The sequence below is a fragment of the Pagrus major genome, chromosome 13, assembly GCF_040436345.1.
Source record: "Pagrus major chromosome 13, Pma_NU_1.0".
Taxonomy (NCBI): Eukaryota; Metazoa; Chordata; class Actinopteri; order Spariformes; family Sparidae; genus Pagrus; species Pagrus major.
Genome location: NC_133227.1, coordinates 12,934,587 through 12,957,009, shown reverse-complemented (window position 1 = coordinate 12,957,009; position 22,423 = coordinate 12,934,587). Strand labels below are relative to the sequence as shown.

The 22,423-nt window shown below is 42.7% G+C and overlaps 1 protein-coding gene across 2 annotated transcripts in view; it reads left to right on the top strand.

Moving 5' to 3' along the window:
- spns2 (SPNS lysolipid transporter 2, sphingosine-1-phosphate) overlaps positions 1-22,423 on the top strand; it is a 70,182-nt gene that overhangs the window by 23,877 nt on the left and 23,882 nt on the right. For both annotated transcript variants that reach the window (XM_073479099.1, XM_073479100.1), the window contains exons 3-5: positions 14,647-14,783; positions 18,338-18,489; positions 21,580-21,646. In XM_073479099.1, coding sequence (XP_073335200.1) covers positions 14,647-14,783; positions 18,338-18,489; positions 21,580-21,646 — 356 coding nt within the window. The remainder of the gene's footprint in view (positions 1-14,646; positions 14,784-18,337; positions 18,490-21,579; positions 21,647-22,423) is intronic.

The window sequence follows — 22,423 nt, the reverse complement described above, 5'->3', positions numbered from 1 at the left end:
TCCCTCCTGGTTTTCCCCCATCCCCCCACTTCCATCTCAAGAGGGAACAATCCCTGCCTCTGTGAGCACCTGCAGGCCAGGCCAGGCCGGCTCGGCCTTCCTTTCTCCTTCCTTGCTCCCTCTGTCCTGGCAGCTCTCGTCCACCTGGGAATGCAAACTGCCAACGTAGGTGTTTTACAGGCCGTGGGCGTTGTGTGCGCTGCGGCTTTCTCTCTTCCTCCGCTGCCAGGTCACCCTCACACTTTTAAAAAACACTGACCACACACTGCTGGATCCAAGTCGTAGAACAAACACAGTGTGAGTCAGAATCACACACATCATGAACTCTGTTCTGGTTCAGCTTGTGCAAAAGGATCATTTTGACCCTTTTCTTTGGCTCTGGATCAGAACTACTGGAATGAAAAATTTCCCATATCTAGGAGTTACTGACAAGTTGTTTGCTTTTGGGAAACACTAGCCTGCCTTAGCACTGGAGGAGTTTCTTAGACCTGCTGCAGTGTTTGCATTTTGATTGTTGCGCTCCAAGACATGTCTATTTTGCCTTGTTAAATGTAATTCTCTTAGAACAAGCTAACAGCAGTGAGTGGCACTAGATAATGCATATGATGATAACACAATGCATCTGTTTCCAATAAAAATCAAGTTTAGTGGGTTACTATCTGTTATATGTCCCTCTTCACAGCTTGTTTTAAGATAATGACACCCAGGCTCAACAATATGTATGCTATTATTATGATATGAGACAGTATATCATCTTAGATTTTTGATATTGTTATATCATGAGACGACATAAGCGTTGTTTTTTCCTGCATTACAGTAAAATGATGTAATTTTGATGTAATAACTGCTTGTAGTCATTATGTCCACATTACTGATGGTGTTTATAAAAAAATGTCATCAAGTACATCAAGTAGTCAGTAGTAAGTCATCTCGAGAATTGAGATCAAGGTATTTGGTCAAAAAAATTGTAAAATTAGATTTTTGAAGACTAGTGCAAGAATGTATGAAGTGCTTTCAAAATATCAAGATATATATTGTGCATCCTGAAAATGCCTAAACATATAGAAATATAATTTTTAAGCTATATGGCCCACCCCTAAATGACACATTTCTGGGAAAGAAAAAGCACAATAATCACGCTCATATTGGCAGGAAAATTATGAACATATGTCTTGAGACTGACTGGCAGGGTAAGATGAAGGCTTTCTGCAGTGCGTTGGTATAAACTGGTGTTGTCATGCTAAAGGACAACACATGGAAAATACCCTGTGGTCAGCTCAGCCTCCGCACCACCAGTTATTTCTGTTATTTGGCAACACCAACCCTTTCAAAAGCAGCTTACGTAACACAAATTGACCTGAGGTATGTGCTCATCTCTGTTGTGCATGCATGTGTGTGTGTGCACAAGTGTCATTATTTGCCCGAGGAGCTGAGGTCTCAGGTCTCTGTGTAAGAGGATGAGCTGTTCATATCTGTCAGTCAGGTTAGGGTAAAGGCATGAGCCTGGAGCTCTCCGGCCCCGTCTATCTGCAGGCGGGGACGTTCTCACCTGAGCTCAGCAGAGCTGTCAGAGCACCAGGACGGCTCTGCTCTCCCACTGAAAATGACAGGCCTCTGCGCTAATGGCCCTCGGGCGGGGGCTATCTGGAGTGACACCTGCACACAGCTGTGAACAGGACCAGTCCTGAGGGTACAGAGGGCACCAGAGGTTAATGGAAGAGAGGAAGAGGAGAGGGGGTTCACCTAGATGGTGTTACCTTTAGTCAGGGGGAGTTTTCTCTTTTCTTTACCAGACTGAGAAATCTGAGAGAATTCTCTCTCCTCCTATTAACAAGCTAAACTTATTGCATTCAAGTGCTTGGAGGCAAATCAGAAAATAAGCCTTAATGGGTCGAATTATCTCTCACAATGGAAGCATGCACAGTAATTATCCACCACTGGTTTAGCGTGGAAGCAGAGTTATTGGGGTCAGTCAGGCTGGATGTACAGTGAGGCAGCAGCTTAATAAGGAGCCAGGCGCTCAAAACAGCTCGCAGACTGTCTGCGCCCCGTTCTGTGTGTGTGGCTGCCCACCTTGTCTGAAACACGACACCAGCGTGCGCGCACACACACACACACCCCAACTGACATTGCCCCAGTCTTAACATGGTGTCAGTCTGCCATTCAGCCAGTATGTGAGCTGTAAGGAATGAGGCCACAGGTGCTGTGTAAGACTTAAGGCTTGAGCTTTGCTAACACATCAGACTTAAACTCGCCACAAAGAGTTTTAAGCCTAAACCGCAGGAAGGCAGCATTGTATTTAGTTGAAGTCGGGTTATTGCCGCTGAAGGCTTAGTGGCTCTCTGGAACCTGTTATTTACCGCCTCTGAGGTGTCCACAATTATATAGGTTTATGATCAGTGTCAATCAAACATTTTCTACAATTGGAAGTGGAGCTAGTGGTGCTTTATCAGCTGTTTTGGCCACTCACAGCTGCTCCTATTTTGTCTCCTGCCCTCGTTGGTATCCCTCGGTACCTCCTCTCTCTCTCTCTCTCTCTCTCTCTCTCTCTCTCTCTCTCTCTCTCTCTCTCCCTCTCTCCCTCTCTCTATCAGCAGTTTGGCAGCTGTTGTTGCCTTGTTTGTCACTCCCACTGGCACCTTACAGGAGTCAGAGGCGACAGAGGGATGAAGGGAAATGGAGGCCGAAGAAAGAGCCACCTGTGACTTCCTCCCCGCGGTCGTGCATGGCAGCGAGGTTTAATCTTCTCCGCTATTGACTCCCAAAGCCAAATGATTGCGATGCGACGGTGTTCGGCGGCCGCTCTCCTGCTGAGACGAGAATAGAACGATGACCCAATGATGCATCGACATCACAGCGTGTGTGTGTGTGTCTGTGTCTCAGGCTGTTTTTATAGGCCATGTCTCAGAGGAGGGCAGCTGTTGGGCGATGATTGGCACCCCGCTCCCCGTCTACTTCCCCCTCACTTCCTGTCGACGAACCAATAGCGGCGGCGATGAGTGACTGCCAATCCAATCAGAATTTTAAGGCCAATTAAACATGTATGCTGTCAAACCCTCATCATGTAATTGTCCTATCAGATCTCTACTCGCACTAACACTGGGGGAGGACGGGGTGAAAATGGCCTGTTATTTCATCATCTTTGCTGGTCGTCATGGGAGCGATCGAGCATTCATGGTAACAAGATTTTTGGTGATATTTTCTCTCGCCTCTCTGAAAAACAGGCTGAACAGCGATCGATCGCCTGAAGCCACGGGAGGCTGCTGCTCAGCCTCTGCTCCGTGTCACATCAACAGATCAATTAGAAACACACACACACGTGCACGCACACACCAACACACACGCTCACTTGACGCCCTTTCTGGTCAAACACATGTGCTCCATCCCACATACCTCAGCAAGTCAAGGTCAAAGACAGGGCTGCTGCTTCCTCGTTTGCTCTGTTCTCACTCATCATTAACAGAGTGTGAACGGTTCGTGGAAGTCATTTTGTGCCTGTGTGTGTGTGTGTGTGTGTGTGTGTGTGTGTGTGTGTGTGTGTGTATGTGTGTGTGTGTGTGTGTGTGTGTCAGCCCTTGTTTTCTTATCCCATTTGTCCCAATAACAAGGGAAGCATGCAAGAACACAGAGACAGACAAACAGAGTCCTCTGTAGAATGTCAGAAAAGAAAAACTCAAGCTCTAAGTTCTGCTGGAGCTGCATTTGATGCCATGTCACCAGCCACAGGAAAGTGTCTCTGGGAAAAAAAGAAAAAAACTGCATGTTTTTACTAACGCTGCAGCCTGGATCACAGTCTGGAACTCAACTGAGCCCACATCTCACTACTGTTTCTTGTTTTTAAGGACAGAAGCAACCACCTTACTTTATTCTTACCATATGTGTTTGCTTATAATATGCACCGGTGATGTGCAAAAGATGATGTTCCAGCGTGCTCCTGCCAGCCGGCCTGGTATTTGTAGCAGCGTGTAATTCTCTCCAGCTGCAGTTCGCACACTGAGCAGGTAGCGGGGAGATCTGCTGCAGCTGCACTGACAAGCTATCAGCTCTCAGTAGCTGAGAGATTGAATGAAATAAGAGGGGTTTAGGTTGGACTTGATGGCAGCTTCTGCGGGAATTAGCCGCAGAGTTGCTGAGACAGGCGAGAGAGTGCTGCACGGGTATTTCCCAGGCTGCATGTGGCATTTATCAGAGCGGCAGCCAACGCGCTGGTAATCCAACACTGGTGAAGTCGGAACGGAGGGGTTTCGGAGAGAATTAGCGGTGATCAGAAATTTGAGGAATGCAGAAATGTTGTGGGGAATCCAGGAGGCAGGGATTTGATGTATGAGAATGTCGGAGTTGAGACGTTTTGGTCGGCTCTGGTGTCCGACTCAAACCAAAGCTATGTGTCACACCCCACACAGGCAGTCCCATTAATCATTAAAGGAAGGAGAAAACAAAGCTGCCGCTCCCACCGGTACTACACACCTGATAGAAATCACAACAAACTATTACCACAGTGGACAACATTGCTTGCTTGGTGATGACTGAAAGGAATATCCTGTTTCCTTATTCCGCTCTCTGGTTGTAGCATTAATGTTCTCTCTGCACATTATCAGTCAGCAGCGGCAAGATGAAGATAATCATATATATGTAAACTTCTATAGCCTTTGTAGTAATGACATTGATTTTCTCTCGTTCTTGTTTCATCTGAATATGATAGCGAAGGAGGCAGAGTAAATTACTCTGCCCCACATGGATACACAGCTGTCTTTTATTAGACCCAGCACTCCAGTAAACAGCATTAGATTTAGTGTTGTGTTAAATATAATACACCAGAGACAGTTCAAACCTCCAGGCTGCATTCTGTTAAACAAATACATGCTCACTTAAAGTCTCCACAGCCACAATTCAGCTGCAAATATCTACCCAGAGATTTATATTTATCTTTCACGTCAAGGGGCCCAAAACTGACAATAGGATAAGATGCCCCATCTCATAAGATCATTTTGCTTTTAGATGTTTGATTACACATAGTTTATGAAACAAAAAGTAGTCATGTATTCTGTAATTGTGTTACTTATGGCAGGAATTACACTGAAAAGGACCCAAAGGAGAACCATTGTTCTACACAATATGTAAATTACACACATAACATTATGTTTCCATTTAAAGGTGCAATATGTAAGAATTAGCTGAAAACATTCAAAGATGATCTAAAATGATCAACAGAATGAGAACTGTTTTGACATCTATCTATTGTGTTGCAGAGAAATCTACCAGTGATAGCATGCTAACCAGCTAGCCCAGGCCCGTCCCATTTCAAAGCTCCTGTGCAGTTACACTAGTGATATGCTGCCCCTATTTGTATGAATTTGACAGATGGCCAATTCTTACATTTGAAGGTGTTTCTTCCTTACAGTCATGCTGGTATTCAACTGCTAAACTATCTCTTCCTTCTTGGAAACCATGGATTCACTCATGAGGAATTTGCGAAGGTGTTGCAGTGGAAAACCTCAGGTACTTTTCCATATGTGCAAAAATGCTGATGATCAGTTTCGGTCACAAACAAACACCTGTGGCATCTGCACAAACAGCAGGCTTTAATGACAAAAGTACCAAAAAGTTTCTTTAAAAAGGTGCTCTTATTGTGAAAGGTTCACCCTGTTTAGAACAAACTACAAAAGAATGTTGTTTTGCCACAGATTGAGTGGGCGGTGCTGTCGAAGATGTGTCAGCCAGCAGCTCATGCCAAACACGCAGTCCAACATTGTGGACAAATTCATTCATTTGGTGTCTTTTGATCAGTTGTATGTGAGTGTGTCCATGCGTCTCTGTTGTTGCTGCATGGTGGAACTTTTATGTGAAAGAGTGTATTGCATTTTCCAAGGTATTTGTAGCAGTAATTTATGCTCATGGTATTAACTTAGACTTGAGAGTGTCTCGGACAGAGTTACAAAGTTGTTTTACTGACTAACAGACATTACTCATCCATAGTTTACTCTTCATACAAACGCCTCCGGTTGCAGCCAGCAGGTAACCTTGCGATGACGAGAAAGGGCACAAAGGTGGAGATGAGTCAACAGACACTGAAGAGGGAAGTTGTATTTATGGAAGCGACGTGTTTGCTATGCAATGAACGCCGACAACTAGACACACACCTCGTCCACGACGAACAGGTCAAAGTGACGCTCTGCGGTGCTGTAAATGGCACTCAACGACAACGCCTAGCCTGGAGACATGTACAGACCTGCAGATAGGATGTGCTTCTCCTGTTCCTCTAATTCTGTCTGTGGCAGCTGATGGATGGTCGGATTCCTCGAACCGTTGTCCCTCAGTGAGACAGTCTCCTGACTGTCAGGTTTCACAGCTGCGAGGATGACGGTGGGAAATACCCAAATTCCAAAACTAGAAAAACAGAGAAACTCAATGACAGGAAGAGATTTAAATTGATCAGATCTGGTTTTAGGCAGGTAGAGAACATAATAATGATGTAATGTGTTGCTATACATTACTAGTTTACATCCCTTATGGTAGCAAGTACTGATGAATGTTACTATTTCAGCTTCTTGAGGTAATTTATTTTTATTTTTCAATATCCCAAAGAATCAAATGTGCCCCTGAAATAATTCTTCCTCCATTTTGCATCCTGCCACTGCAGCATAAAGTACTTCCGCACCACTTGATTTCTATACTGAATAAAAACTGATTTTAATTTCCAAGCAGGAGCACCTGAATCTGTGACAAATCATATTTACTTCAAGAGTCTAATCTCAGTGGTGGGAGCTTAAAGGGAGCACTTGAAAGCAGCAGAATACTTTAAGTGTACATCTGCATTGGTGGGGAATTAAGGTTCCTTTCAGTGCTTTTCATTTCCACTTTTTCAATCTGAATGACTGTCAGTCACCGTCAAGAGAAATGTGAATTATTCCACACACAACCGGACGAGTGTCTTTTTGTTTAAGGATCAAATGGGCTGCTGAGCGCCTGGTATCCCACAGCCGGATGCAGAGCCTCACAGGTGCTCTCTACAGGGGAAACCAGTGTTTCATAGGGAAATGTATCTGCACAGGCTCAGTGAATATCAATCAATCACACACACATACACACACTCAACATACGTGCATCTCCTTCCGATGCTCTATTCACAGTGGCATTGAATCATAGGGAGTGAGTCATCCCCGGGGGTTTTGTTCTGCTGGCCAATCAAAGCCAGAGCTGGACGTCCAGTGTTTCCAGCCTCCTTCTGTGTGGCAGGAGAATAGTGTGTGTGTGTGTGTGTGTGTGTGTGTGTGTGTGTGTGTGTGTGTGTGTGTGTGTGTGTGTGTGTGTGTGTGTGTGTGTTTGTGTTAAGGGGGGTCTGCCAGTGGGGATGCACCTTGTTCAATTGTATTCACCTACATTCATTGTCATTACTTTCTATTTTTCCACCAAGCAGCGAGCTTCTGAGAGGCTCCTCTGCACAACATCAACCAAACTGACACATGAAGAAAAGGAAACAAGAAGTGCTTTAAATTAATGTTTAGAGGATCATGCTTAAGGTTTAAACAGCTTTGTTTCCAACTCACAATTACCGTAGCAGTGTTGTACCCAAAAGTCACTCTCAAGTAATAGCATACCATTACCATGTTAAAATATTACTTTGGTAAAAGGGAAGGTCACCCATACAAATAACAGTGGTGGAAAGAGTACTAAATATCTGTACTCACGTACAGGTCAGTTACATTGCTGTATTACAAGTAGAACTATTGCTATAAAAATGACACTTAAGTAAAAGTACAAGTATTTTTCTCGATTGTTACTCAGAGTATTTGTTACTTTTTTTTGGTTGATGTTAAATGTATTGTCAATAGTGGGCATTCAATCAAGGAGGTTTCTGTTTCTCCAAATCTTCAGTATAGATTACTCCCACATGCATACTTAGGTACGAGTAAAATTACAGACTTGAAAAAATACTCAAAAGTACAAGTAACCAAAAAAGATTACTTAATGACAGTAATATAAGTAGCTGTAATTAGTTAATTCCACCCCTGACAAATAGTATTTGAGTAAAAGTCTTTAAATGTCTGATATTAGATGTACCGAAGTATCAAAAGTAATAGTAAAAGTTAATTATACATATATTTGCATGTATGTACAGTATATTCTGTATACTACAGGCTGACTAATAATTGATGGTCAATGAATTAAATGATCTGATATTCAGCATTTTTCTGATTACCAGAATCTGGATTTCTTTTATAGATTGCTGATAAAATACATTTATTTTGTGCATCTCTGGTTAGTAACTTAATTCATCCAAAGTAGGGTGCAGTGGAGTAAAATGTGCAATACTGGCCTTCAAGATGTAGTGGAGTAGAAGTATAAAGTAGCAAAAAATGGAAATACTCAAGTCAAATGTGCTCAAGTACTCGATTACTTGAGTAAATACACTTAGTTACATTCCATCTCATAAAGTGTTAAAGGGGAGCATAAGGAGCCTCTAATGATAAAAGGTAATAAGTTCTGATGGTGATGATAATAAAGGATGATGGATGATGAAGTGAGGACTCACTGACATTCACCATACTGTGTATAACTGCAGGCTTAATGACTCGTTGTTAAGTGAGAAACATTTGCTCGTTTAAAGGTCAAGAATTGTTCCACTTCACAAGAAGACCGTTTTAAATATCAGTAAGCAGACACTAAATATATTTCAGGCTATCATCTTTCTAAACACACATCTGACATTCTCGGAGCCTCAGCCACATTAGACAGAGGTAACCATCGGACACATACAGCATGATTCACCTGTGTCTGACACCACCCACCGACGCAGTAATGTTACCACCAGTGTCTCCTACCTTTAGACAGCCTTTGTCCCCACATGGAATGTGCAAAGACTCTGGTAATTGATGTAATTTGCTCTGAGAGACTGTGAGAAATATGTCCAGCATCTTATTAAGAATTTGAAGAACTTTGGGACCGGTTTGGCACTCCTACCTGACACACGTATGTAAGACTGAAATTAGAATTCATTGTCTTCTTTGTGGAAAATTTTTAGTTTTTTCACTGGACTGCTGCTATCTATTCTGTCAGAAGTTCAAGAGACTTTGAGCTTTTCGCTTTAAACCCAGGCTACAAAGAGAATGAAATAGATAAGGGAGAATAGTGATTAATTCATCTGCTCTGTAGAGGCTTTAAAACACAAAACCACCTCTTCTCCTAGACCGGCCTCGGAGGGGGCCCTGCAGTCGGACGAGGCGACGGTAATAAATGACCTTAATTGTTCAAACAACTCAGTAAGGTTACACTGAATCATCTCCATATTTATCGTGTGGCTTTGCAGCATTGTTGTGACTATACATGATAATTTAGTCACAAATGTCCTTGCCATTAATTAAGTGCACAGCTTATGCCTCTGGTGCAGAATTGGCAATAACTCCCAGCCTAAGAGGAGGGAGTTATGAGATAAACAATGGTTTTAATAGAAAGGAGTCTGTGTTTGTTGAGCTAATAGAGGGGAATATGTCACATAAGCCTCATGATAAAGGCAGGATGTCACGCAGAGTCGATACTGTAGGGTTTGTTTAAGCTGTTTTCCAGTCTACCATTGAGTCACTTCCCTTTAGAAAAAGATGTCTATGTAATGCTGGCATTCAACACTGATAGCTATCATAATTACATGCCAACAGTGAAAACTGTAATTATCAAATTCAAAGTAATTCCTTCAGGAACATGTCCTGCCTTTTAAAAAATCTTTGTTGTGCCTCCAGCTCTGGAAAATCCCATTATTATCTCTACATTAACTATGATCTGTTCTCCTCATCATCTCCTCCTTATTATCGCTCATCTAATCTTACAAATATTAAATTCTTAGATCCAAACAGCGGTGTTTCATGTGAAATAGCGCGATAGAGGAAGCAGGAAGGAAATTTTGCTTTCATTACACTGAAAACGCAGCTTGAGTCAGTCACTGTCTTAAAAAGTAGTCACAGCTGACCATTGTTCTTTAAATGAGGTTCTGGAAACTCTTCCTCCCCTTCGGCCTGCAGTGTAAACATCCACTGAGTATGTCTGCACCTCCTCGCTGTGAGAGCTTTCCTGCTCAATATTTGTTACACATGTACTTCATTTATGAGAGATTGCCATCTCTGGTGATTAGCCAGGACTTATCTCTGATGGCACTGTGGAGATCACACAAACATGTGGACTTGTGGTGTTCCACTGCATAAACAAGCATAAACAGAGAGACAATAGTGGCCAGGGCAGGAATGTGACTTGTGAGGACGGGCAGCATTTTATACATGTTTCATATTCAAGAGCTGCTTACTGTATGTCAATCAAACATTTGTAATCGCTCCAGCTGCGGTTCAACAGGGCAATTTAAGGTCTTCCAGACCGCAGAAATTAGATATATCCTCTGCAAATGAAGAAATAAATAATTAAGCTTTTCCTATCAGTTCTTACTGCCTGCGCTGAGAGTTTTGGGTGTGACCTGCCATCTGTGAAGACTTATTGTTAGTCATGGTTTGTTTGTCTTTTCCTGCATCGTCTTGAAATAGACTGAACACATTTATTGTCTTGTCATTGAGTCCATTCTCACTAATCGCTTCGTATGCCCTCGGGCTGCAACTAATTATTTTCACATATAATTGTTCAGTCTATAAATTGTCAAAAAAAAGTTGTAAAAAGAAAAGCATATTTCAATTTCCTAGAACTCAAAGTGACGTCTACAAATTGTTTCTTCTGTCCAATCAACAGTCAAAGACTCTTGATTTATTATCATAAATGATGAAGAAAAACAGAATCCTCACATTTAAGAAGCAAATGTTTGACATTTTTGCTGAAAAAAAACAACTGAAACAATTAATCGATCATCAAAATAGTTGCCGATTAACTTTCTTTCAATCAACTAGTTGATTAGTTGACTAATTGTTGCAGCAGTAAACATATGATACCTTTTCAAACATTTTCAGCTTTACTTTAAAAAACATGCTGGATCCCTCAAACTGAGTTGCGCTTGGAGGAGGAAATATTTGCTTCCAAGCCTGACAGATTTCTTTATTTTTGCTCCTGTAGGTTCGCAGCCTTGAAAGAAGACTGACAGGAGATCATTTTACAGGCAGTATTCGTAGTGACAGGGTATTTCCTGGGAGCAGATGAGCCTCCATAAAGGTTACATCTGATGTTAGTGTGCATCCTGTCCCAGTGACAGCATGTGTCTTATATAAGGCTGATTAATCTGACTGTATGTCAACAATGGATTAATTAGAACAAAATGGCACCATGAAACATTCCCCGTGCTGTTTTTTAGAATGAAGAGCAGCAGGTGTCTCCTTTGTGAATCCATATTGTGCTGTGTATTGTGTCCTGTAATCCTTACAGCAACACGTTTGATCGACAGTCTTACATTTTCTACAATGCCGGATGTCTTTTTGTCATTCTAAACAAAGGCCTGCTTCATTTTTTGTATCCCCCTTGTAGATCTACAATGTAGGTTAAAGAGAACCAGACAGCACAGCAGGGTCGTCAGCACCGACTCTGATTAGAAAGAATTTGATGCTGCACCTTGATTCTTGAGAAGGGTGTACCTGTTTCTGTTTAAAATAAACAACATGACAGTATTCCCCTATGCCTCTTGGTGAGGAAACAAAACATCTATTTGTAACTCAAGTGTGACGGTAGTTCATCTTATTATCCTGTCAGTTCAAAGCAGCTTCTTGAGAAAAATGCATTGTTGGGTCGATGATCTGACGTGAATGTTGGATTATAAAACACAACAAATGGTTTTACAGACATTGGTTTTTGCCAAGTTCTGTATGCAAGGAGCTGATGTTATTGCTTTCTCCTTTGTATAGTGTCCTCACACCAAACATGCAGGATATTAAACCGATATGAACAGGAGGTTAATAAGCAGCTAGGTTAACAGTGCATAAATGCGAGCACACTGTCAAAACCTGGATTTATTCCCGTGTGCTGACACTGCTAAGAGGTGATAATGGGCCTCAAGAAACTGTGGTGGCTTATCAACAAATCACAAAATCACATGAAATAATACACAGAGAGTTGGTGATGTGTGGTCCTGCTAATGACTGAAAATAAGCCGGCTAATGATGTGTGGACGTGTATTTTTGACAAACTGAATAATGATCTCTGTTCCCCTGGCTTTAAAACCTACATGGAACCAGCTGGTGGTGGGTGATTGTGGACCTCTCCCTCGTCTTATCTCCAGTATGCACTGCAGCCACCACGCTCTGTGCGTGTGTCTGTGTGTGTGTCTGTCCAGCAGTGCTGTGGCTGCAGGGTGAGCCAGTGAAACTCTCTAGAGAGCCGGACCTGCACTGAGCAGTCATCAGAGTCATTTAGCATTACACAATAGACCTGCAGCACTTAGCCACATAGGCGCTCGTGATGGAGGCTGCAGAAAGAGAGAGAAGGAGGTGAAATGCAGGCGACACGAGGGAGGGGAGTGACACTATGAGGTAGAGAGGCAAGATATTCTGTAGAGAGGAGGTGGGAAAGACTCATTATCTGGAACGAGCAGATAAAGTAATCCCAGACCCAAACTGTGACTGATTCATTCATTAATAGTAATTCAAATTATATTTAAATGAGATTTTAGATTAAATTTCACCTGCTGAAATGGGATTCTTTTTTCTTAAAATGAGAAGTGAGATCACATGGGGGGATGTCTGATTTGACCAGAGTGGGTGTTTCTGTATAAAATAGTAGTCAAACAAAAATGAAGTCAAGCCTGCCCCAAACAGTAACCCTGCAAAAGTTCTTCAGTTGTGAAATGATGAATCATTTTTGCCTTTGTGCTGGTGTAAAAAACCTAATTTGTACTTGTCAGCTTGGAAAATGAGCCGGTGGCGTTGACACCATGGTTTCGAATTTATTGGATAAGAAAATGTGGGAATCACTGGCGCTGTATTTCCCTCAGCAATTTGATTATTCAGTGCAGAATATCTATTGTTTGCAGCTTTATGAAAATTAGTATTCTCACAGTTGTGCTTTTAATCTGAATAGCATATGTTTTCCCAGAATCAGTTTTTCCTTTTCTTTTCTTTTCTAATATTTCATGAGGTTTTTTTTTTTTATACTATAAACAGAAAGATGGCAAAACATTAAAGCCTCAATATCAAAACCGCACTGTGCATAGCAATTACAACAAAAAAAAGAAGAAGGAAAACATGGGTAATGGTAGCACAGTGTTACAGCAGGGGTCCTGGACTTGTAAAAAATGCAATTTATATTGTGCCTACAACAACGTGTCTGCGGTCTTTAGGACCCCTGGGGGTGCGGACCCCCTGTTGAAGACACAGGGTTTATGATGTCCATAGTCCTGAATTAAATTAGAGACAACAATCAAATAAAACTGATCAGTTATTGTTAAATGCATGACATTGCATAACAGACAGACCTAAAACAAAGTAATGTCACATGATTGCTTTTACTTTACTTTTACGTAACTCTTCCCCCAAAATAGCATTCTAAAAGTACATTTTCTTTTTTCTTTTTATCATATCATGATATCACATAACCTACAGTTATGCTATAATCTGATTATTGTCCCTTATCCTGTTGGTTGGCCTCTGCATCACAGCTGTGATGCCTGTGTCTTATATAACACACCCCTCCTCTCCTCTCCTCTCCTCTCCTCTCCTCTCCTCTCCTCTCCTCTCCTCTCCTCTCCTCTCCTCTCCTCTCCTCTCTCTCTCTGTCATCTCCTCTCCTCCCTTTCGCTTCTGTATGTTTATGCTGATGATGTGTCAAAACACTCCAGCCTGCCTCCCCGGCTCCCCTCGCCGCTGTCAAGAGTAACATCTCTGCCCTTTCTCCTCTGCAAAGACACAAAACTCGGTTTGAGAGCATTAAAAATTCAGGTCTGTTTGGGTTGCTCGTCCTCATAAATATTGACTAAAAGCCCTGAGAACGAGGGCTTAGTTGTCCAGTCAGCAGCGGGGCAATTAGGGAAACACATTTAAAAGCACTTGTGTGCCTTTCACTGGGACATAGGTCTAGTTGTATGGAATTAAGATGGAGGAATTATTTATGGCCACGCTGGCACCACGGTCCTCCTGTCCCTGGGAGAAAGTGGGAAAGAATCAGTGCTGGTATGTGATATATTGATATTAATCACCTTGCATCTGGTCAGTTTGAATGTCATTCCAGTAGTGATACATTAAACCCTGACATGTTTTTTTTCTTCTACTCCATTTTTGATTTGTTCGATTTCTACGAACTGTATTTGGCCGACTTCCACACTGTAGCTTCTCCTACAAACCTCCCTGTCCAGGGCACTACCTTGTCTTTTTACAAATTGAATCCTTTACAACCTACATCACCTTTCTCTGTGACATTTCCCATTGCCGTATCATCTGTGTTTAATATTCTTTCGCCGGGTTTCTTGTAGTTGGTGTAGGTGAGGTGTAATGGAATCCTAATTGGTTGGAGTTGAATGGAGCTGTCCTCTGGCAGTCCTTCACTGGTATCGCCCAGTCGATCTGGACAGGTCTTGGCTTAATAAGTGGATCTGAAAGCTTAAAGTACTGGCCTCAGTCCTGCTGGAGTTTTACAGCACGGTGCCACGAAGTAACACACGACACCGCAATGCCACGACTGAAAGAGATATGTCACATTCTGTCACTATAATGTCTCTTTTCCCTTTTTTCTCTTCCGCAGTCTTCATCTGCAGCTTCATGGTGGCAGCTCCCATCTTCGGTTACCTGGGCGACCGCTTCAACAGAAAGGTCATCCTGAGCTGTGGCATTTTCTTCTGGTCCATTGTTACTCTGTCGAGCTCCTTCATCGGCAAAGAGGTACGACATCTGATGGAAACTGTACAACAATCAGAGCACCAGAGCTCTAATGTTATTCTATTAAGCCCCGTCCCTGTGATACAGTCTACACCGACGAGCTAATTATTCTGTTACGGTCCTGATACGCTTGATGTTAAGGCTGGTGAAATGAAATGATACGCTCGTTAAGTCAGACACCCGCTTTGCCTTTGTAGACTTTCTTTATGTCTCCCTCCGTCCCTCCCCTCCTCCGTCTCTTACTGGCTGCCAGCCAATCAACTAATGAAGGCCCATGCCTCAGCCTTGTCTCAATTACAATGCTTTAGAAGATAAGGCTCTGTTGTTTCACTGCCCCTTGACAAGAGGGTCTAGATTTGATATCTCCAAAAGCCCCCTGTGTGCTGGGCGGTGCTGGACGCATTAAATGATAACATTATTCCTGTGGGTGATGATGTGGGGGAGGGGTAGTCATCACATTACAGTGAAATGTTCTGTACATGTGCACGTGCATGTATATGTGTGTGTTTTACAGCCTTGATTGACAGTCGCAATGAAAAATCTAACAGACTGACAGTCGCTCCGCCGGCAGGGATACGTGGCATTAAAAGCTATGTTAGTTAAATTTATGCAGCATGTCTGCAGAGCAGCATCACGGAGTCCCGCAGTGTCATCTCTCCTCTGAGTAAGCCCGCTCACTCTTCAGCCCCAGAGCTGCGGAAGGAACTGACAGCTCAGAGATGCTGATGGTCTCAGGAGGGCGTCCTTTGACTTCAATCCCCTATAGAGACGTCTGCTAAGAGACAAGATGGCAGCCTAAGCAGGAAGTACATTCAGGCTGCTTATGGCTAAGCTGAAATCAAGGGCCTCTTCCCCTTTGACCAATGCCACAAAGGCCGCTGACTGCTGATGCGAAGATGCGGAGATGAGGAGCGATCCTCAGCACCAGCAGGTCCTCTGCCCCAAACTTACTAACTTTGCCCTCAAGACACGTTCCCGGGCGTGTCAATCAAACGAGACAAGAGTAGATGTCTCTTATGTAACAGTTCCACGGCGTTGTCGCCATGAGAGATGAAAGACATGACATGCGATGAAATGTTAATGACCACTTACAACTGAGTCCTATCATTACGCATTTAAGACACTCCGGGGCATTTTGGAAGGATTTGCAGCAGATTCAGAATTCAGATGTTACGTAAGAGAAATTTGCCACTGACAGTGAAGTGAAAGTGCACACTTTTTTCTGCATGACCACGGCAGATTATCGCCATAAAGTGATCACTTGCAGGTCTTTTAAGATTTGAAACACATTAGTGGCAGTCTATTTATAATTTCATCCAATGGAAAGTAAGACTGACTAAGATGTAATGTTTCTCATGAATATAAACAGGGTGAGACAAGAATGAAGACCACTGAACGACTATTGTTCGAATAAAGCTGCACAGATTCATAATATTTTATCGCATTTTGGACAATCTTTTTGTATTATTGTAATCTTGACATCCATATTATTTTTATTATTGCCATTATTTTTATTTACCACCAGTGTTGAGAACATGCTGTTCTGTACCTCAGATTGTGACATGCTGACAAGCTGAGAGAACTGGTTTTGTTTAAAAGTTCCTTGTAATTCCTTAGTTAGATAAGTTAGGATGGCGCAGGTTGAGTAATGATCTTCATTAAATCAAATGTTAGCCAAAAGAGACTAGACTATCCCTAACCTCCCTATTCTCGTTTATCACCTCGTAGTCCTCAGTCTGCTTTTGCTGTTTCTAAACTTCATTTTTGTGGCGCTTTCCTGGCATTGCTGCCTTTTGTTTTTGTCACTGATACTAGTGTTTCTCTTCCAAGTGGCGATGATAATCTTGTCACCACACAAACAAAGAGAACTATCATCACGATCCCACTAAACGGCGGGCCATTAAAAAAGAAAAATAGACTGGCTCTGAATCATTTGAAAACGATGTGACAAACAGAGATATGCAGCAGTGAAAGCTCAGCTATGATCAGTCAGAAACACACTGGATCACATATAACACAAAAGGAGAAAATGGCTGAAAAAAACAGTTGTAAACACATATCTTTGAAAATAATATGGGTGAATACCACAGCAGAGGCATCCATTAACTGTAATCTTACACTGAGGTGTGTGTGTGTGGTAAGTCTCCAGGGGATGTTTGATGGCTGTGTGTCTGACCTCATGACATGACGTCCCATCCACCAGCATGAAGTCTGGAGTGACAGCTGAGAGCTCAGGTCAGCGCGGGGATCACAGTTTCAGCTACCTGCAGCACCTTCATTAATCTCTTTTCACTGCAGTGTGACCTTATCACACTCACACGCACCTCAGACTCACATTATTAGGACCCACAGTGTTCTTGAATATGCTGAGAGTGCAAGAAGAAAAAAGTGGCACATAATGTAAAGGAATGTGAGATACTAACAGTTTATTTCACCATCAAACAATGTGACCTAATTGCAACATTACCAAGTTGCACATGCAGCTAATTTTACTCATGGGACTAAGGCAGTATGCAAATTAGTGGCCAATATTTCCTGTTTTGCATCATCCCATTGTGTCGGGAAACCAGATTTCTTTGCAGCTTCACAAGCAGACATCCAGCGAGTAGTAGTTGCCATGGCAACAGTTAACAATCCAGCTGCCTACACAGGTGCCCCCCGCCAGTGTGCACGCTCCTATTAAAGCCTTCTACGCATTCATCTTTTTATTTATCGGTTTATGACATCTGATGAGAGATAATAGGCTGCGGTAATTTAATACAGCAAAAAATAGGATTAAACACATTCAAATGCTGATGTCACATTTTTTCACAGTTTCACAGTTTAGTAAAAATGTATCTGGTTGAGCAGGATAAACTCCATTTGCAACAAGATCTTAACACAAGAGCTGTGCAGAGATGCAGGAAATATCTTGCGATTGAGCTTGTGAAAGTAATCACCTACTTTTCATGCTCTCCTTGACGTGTCTGCTAAAGATGCCACGTGGAGCCTTCTTGCAAATAAAGATGTTCAATGTATGAATTAAACAGCTAATATAATTCAACATTGCTCATATCCATGTTTGCTAACCAGCTGTCCGTTTCACTGCCTTTTTGGCCCATTGTTTCATTAGTTGCACATTACTGCAGTCAGTAGCGTAAAAACCTGCCACCACGTGTCCATGCATGTTCACGAAACAAACAGAACAGAGACTCAATCATAAAACCATCGCTCTACAGTGCTGCTACTGGTCAAAAACTTTACATGCTGCCTGTGGTTCATTGTCCAGTCCTGTATGTCATTTTCTGATTATGTGGGAGACAGATGTTTCAGAAAATACATGTGACAGCCTGATTCTAATGACAATACAGCGTTTACAGCCCTGCTACTGGGTCAGTACTCCTTGTGCTGAAGGTAAAGTGCAACCGTTTTCTGCTTTAATCAAAAGTTGGTGAGGAAAAAGACTCCTGACCAAGAAAAATGTCTTTTGGATCGACATTGTGCTCCGACTGAAAGTTTCCTGTGGCGCTCAATAACAAAAGTCCTGTATCTTTTCTTTCCTTTTTCTCTCTCTGCAGTACTACTGGCTGTTTGTGCTCTCCAGGGGACTGGTGGGGATCGGAGAGTCCAGCTACTCCTCCATCTCTCCCACCATCATAGGAGACCTGTTCACTAACAACAGCCGCACCATGATGCTCTCTGTCTTCTACCTGGCCATCCCGCTGGGAAGGTAAGAGCCAGACAGGTCCTGTACTCTCGAAGCAAACAACAAGATACACAATCTATTTTGGGAAATGTTCATGCTGACATTTATGATACTTTAGCTTGGTGATGATATTCATCCAATCCAGCTGGTTCTTCAAATGTTAAATCAAAGGAATGAGGAGAATTAGCACACAAAATTGAAATTATCCTCACATAGAGAAGGTCAGACTCGCTCCCATCTTGCTCTTCTTTTTTTCAGAAGCAGCCACACAAAGAGCTCAGGCTCTCTGCAGCAAAAAAGCACAACTTACAATTGGCTGTGCGAGGCTTAAAGGAGGGTGGGAGGCTTTTCGGAGATGTGGCGTGGGGGTGTGGGAGAGTAGGAGGTATTATTAAGCTCAAATCTCCAGCCTTTTCAGTTCATTCAATCAGAAAAAGGGCCACAGGGAGAAAACAAACAAAGCCAAGTAATAAAAGATGAATGTACTTGTGGATGCGGCGCAGGAGCCACTTGAGGTTTATCGTTATATACTGTAGTGCTGCACGGCATGGGCCTGAGCTGCTGCATGCTGCGCTGTATTCCTGCTTCTGCACGCACAATCACACACAACGGGAATGTGCTGGAGTCTCTCCACTCTCAACACGTATGTCACTTAAATTTGTTGATGCAGGGAAAAACCACAGCCATGAAAGGTTATATAAGCCATTTAGTGCACTAATCAAATGAGTTTTTGATGGCAGATTGGAGACAGTTGGACAAATGGGGAAAGGAAAGGCTAACCTGACCTCGGAGTGGTTGTGCTAGCTGCCAAAATGTTTGGGTCACTGTAAACTGCCCGGCAACACAGACAATAGGTGGTAGAAGAGTGGGCCTCAGTAAAGTGCAGTCAAACATCCTATCCAGTCTCCCACTTGTTTGTCTTGACTGAGGTTGTTATGACCGTTTCCAGGAAATGACCTCAGGAATTAGACCGGATTCACAGGAAATGGTTTCCCCTGCCCTCATTTTTTTTCCCCTCCTATAATTTTAAACTTGGCCTGACAGACCGGTATTTGTGCGACGCCGGCATTTGATATGAGCGTATTTTTCGTTCGTGAGTTTTATTGTTGGTGTTGAACTTTCCAAACACTCTGTGGGTCGACTCTGATAAGATTAGCTGTTAGTCACTCACTGGAAATATCATACGCTGTCTGAGCCTGTTTATACTGCTGTGTTATTTTTGGAGGACTAATCATGGAAGCACAACCATGGACAGTTTCCCCCTCTGCTCTGAGTGTGTAGTGTGTGAGCATCTGTGTGTGTAGAACCAGTTAAACATGTTTTAGGCCTTTAGCTGCCCGTGCTGATAAGAACCCGCTGTTAATCAATCTATTGCTCCAATCTGCTATTCTAATGGAAAGCAGCATCTCTTGACCAGAGGCTGTGCACATTCAGACAAACAGGTTCAAAGAACTTAAATCAGGAAGACTCTTACTGATTAATTCTGGTGAAGAGGCTTCACCAAAAAACTTAAAACATGTCAGTAAGATATTGGGCCACCAAGAACACCTCCAGTCCTGATAAGCACTGATTCTCCAAGTCTTTTAGAACAATTCCGGAGGGATGACAATCATTTATAGATAAGATCAGATAAGATATCACCTCATCCTCGAACATGTTTTGATGATGGTGGTATCATCCAGTGCTGTCACTCTATATTGGAAATTGCTCAAAAATCCCCGACTGTAGGTGTTCTGGTGGGTTGAGATCTGGTGACTGTCTGGGCCATTGTATATAATACACATCATTATTAAACCCATCAAACCAGTCAGCGCTGCCTCATGTCCTGAAGCACCTGGGTGATAGAACAGAAAGCAGGGCCATTCTTGAGAATTGTGTCTTTACTGGAGGCTGATCAGATAAGGGCTTACAACTCATTGGTTTCATTATTGATTAATCTGATAATTATTTTCTACTTTAATCGACTATTTTGTCTATAAAATTGTAAAACTTGTGAAAAATAGTGTCACAATTTCCTACAGCTCAGTGTTTTGTAATCCAATTGTTAGTTTTGTCCAACCAACAGTTAAAAACACATAAGACCAAAATATATTCACATTTGAGAGGCTGAAACCAACAAAAGTTCATCATTTTTGCTTTAAAAGTGACTCTGAGGATCAATTTGTTATCAAAATAGTGCAGGTTTGTCTGTGTTTTCAATGGGGGACTTTTTATTCTGAAGAATTAATAGGAAATTAAATGTGTTTGTCACTGAATTGGCGGAGCCTTGTTAGCAGCTGTTCTTCGATAGTGCTGCAGGGAGGAAGAGTATTTACAGCTGCCCCTGTGATCACTACTCAAGACAAGTGCATCAGTTAAAGTTAAAGTTGTATTGGAGACGCAAATCTCTGCGGTGCTGGGCCGATGTGCCGAGTCAAAAGCCCCAGTAGTGATCACTCTTTAATTACTACTCCGTTACTGTGTTGAAGATAATGCTCACATACTTACAGTAACTATCAGTCCTCTGCCGCTCATACCGCCGCTATTTGAATCCTCTTTGTCCTTTTTAATGCTGATGCTATCTAGCAGCAGAGGCTTACAGCAGCATAGGGGCCACCTTATCTGATGTGATCTGATCTAGCAACATTTCCCTCAAAGCGTCTCACTGTTATTTCCCTTTATGACACACAAAACACCCTTAAACTCAAGTAAAACGTGGTGGAATTCGATTACACCAGCAACACAGCCTTCGGCCGGATAAACATATCAGTGCAGCGCTCTGTTGGCTCATGGGTGATGGCTGTGCACCTGCATTTTGTGACTGCACGCACAAATCACTGGTCCACAAATAGACCAACTAGCCAAGTTGCTACCGGTGCTTTGATCAGTTACACTGTCATAAGCTCTCCATGTCAAGTATCCAAACACTCAACGCAGCTTTAATCACACTACAAACAGGATGTGTGTGGCGTAGGCGTTAGCTTAAGTGATGGAGATGACAGACTCAGCTAGCTCAGGACACTGACTCACAGACTTTATATATAACATGTACTAGATAGACCTCAGTGGAACAGATCAGAGGAATGTATATACCATTTTGTGTTGCTAATATGAAATCTTTCTGTCTCTCTGCAGTGGTTTGGGTTACATCCTGGGCTCCAGCGCCAAGGTGGCTGCAGGAGACTGGCATTGGGCATTAAGGGTAAGAGCATCATCATCATCCTGCTCTAAATCTGCACACAAACACAGAGGAATAGTCCCCCCTGCACGGCTGGTGGGGAGGCCTGTCATGGATCTGGGGTCAGAGGGGTCAGTGGTGGCAGAAGCACCGGGGGACACACATGGCTGAACAGGCGGTCCAGGGCCTGACATTGTAGGGAAGTGACAGAGCAGAGAGAGCTAAAGGCTGGACAGCTAACACACACGTCCACATCAGCAGCAGCTCAGCCTCCAGCCTCCTGCAGAACATTTCTAAAAATGTTTCTCAAACTTTTAACATCAAACTCACTCAACTTCCTTTAATATGTGTTCAAGGTAAAAAATAAAGTTGATAAATGGTTCAGTTTGATGCAGCGGCTGCAGTAAGGAAAGTGGATCAAGGCTGTAAGGCTGTAAACACATTTATCATTCATTGCACTTTACCCAGGTAGGTCGTCTCCGGTGAGGCAGGCTCAATGTCAGCCTCAGAGAAACAACAAGGTGTCAGAGCTTCCTCCAACCTGCGCAGAGTGTCTTTTTCAGTGCAGGAGCTTGATTAAACATAGCATTAGGTTTTATCAATAGCTGCATGCTTTGGAAGTTGCTGGAGGTCAATGTGGCCCTGCCCGGGACACAATGCTAAATGTTCCAGGTAATTTAGGGCTGCTAGCTGCAGTGGTGAAAAGTAACTAAGTACATTTACTCAGGTATTGTACTTAAGCTTTTCCATTTAATGCAAATTTAAACTTCTTCTCCACCTCATCTGAGACAAATATTGTTC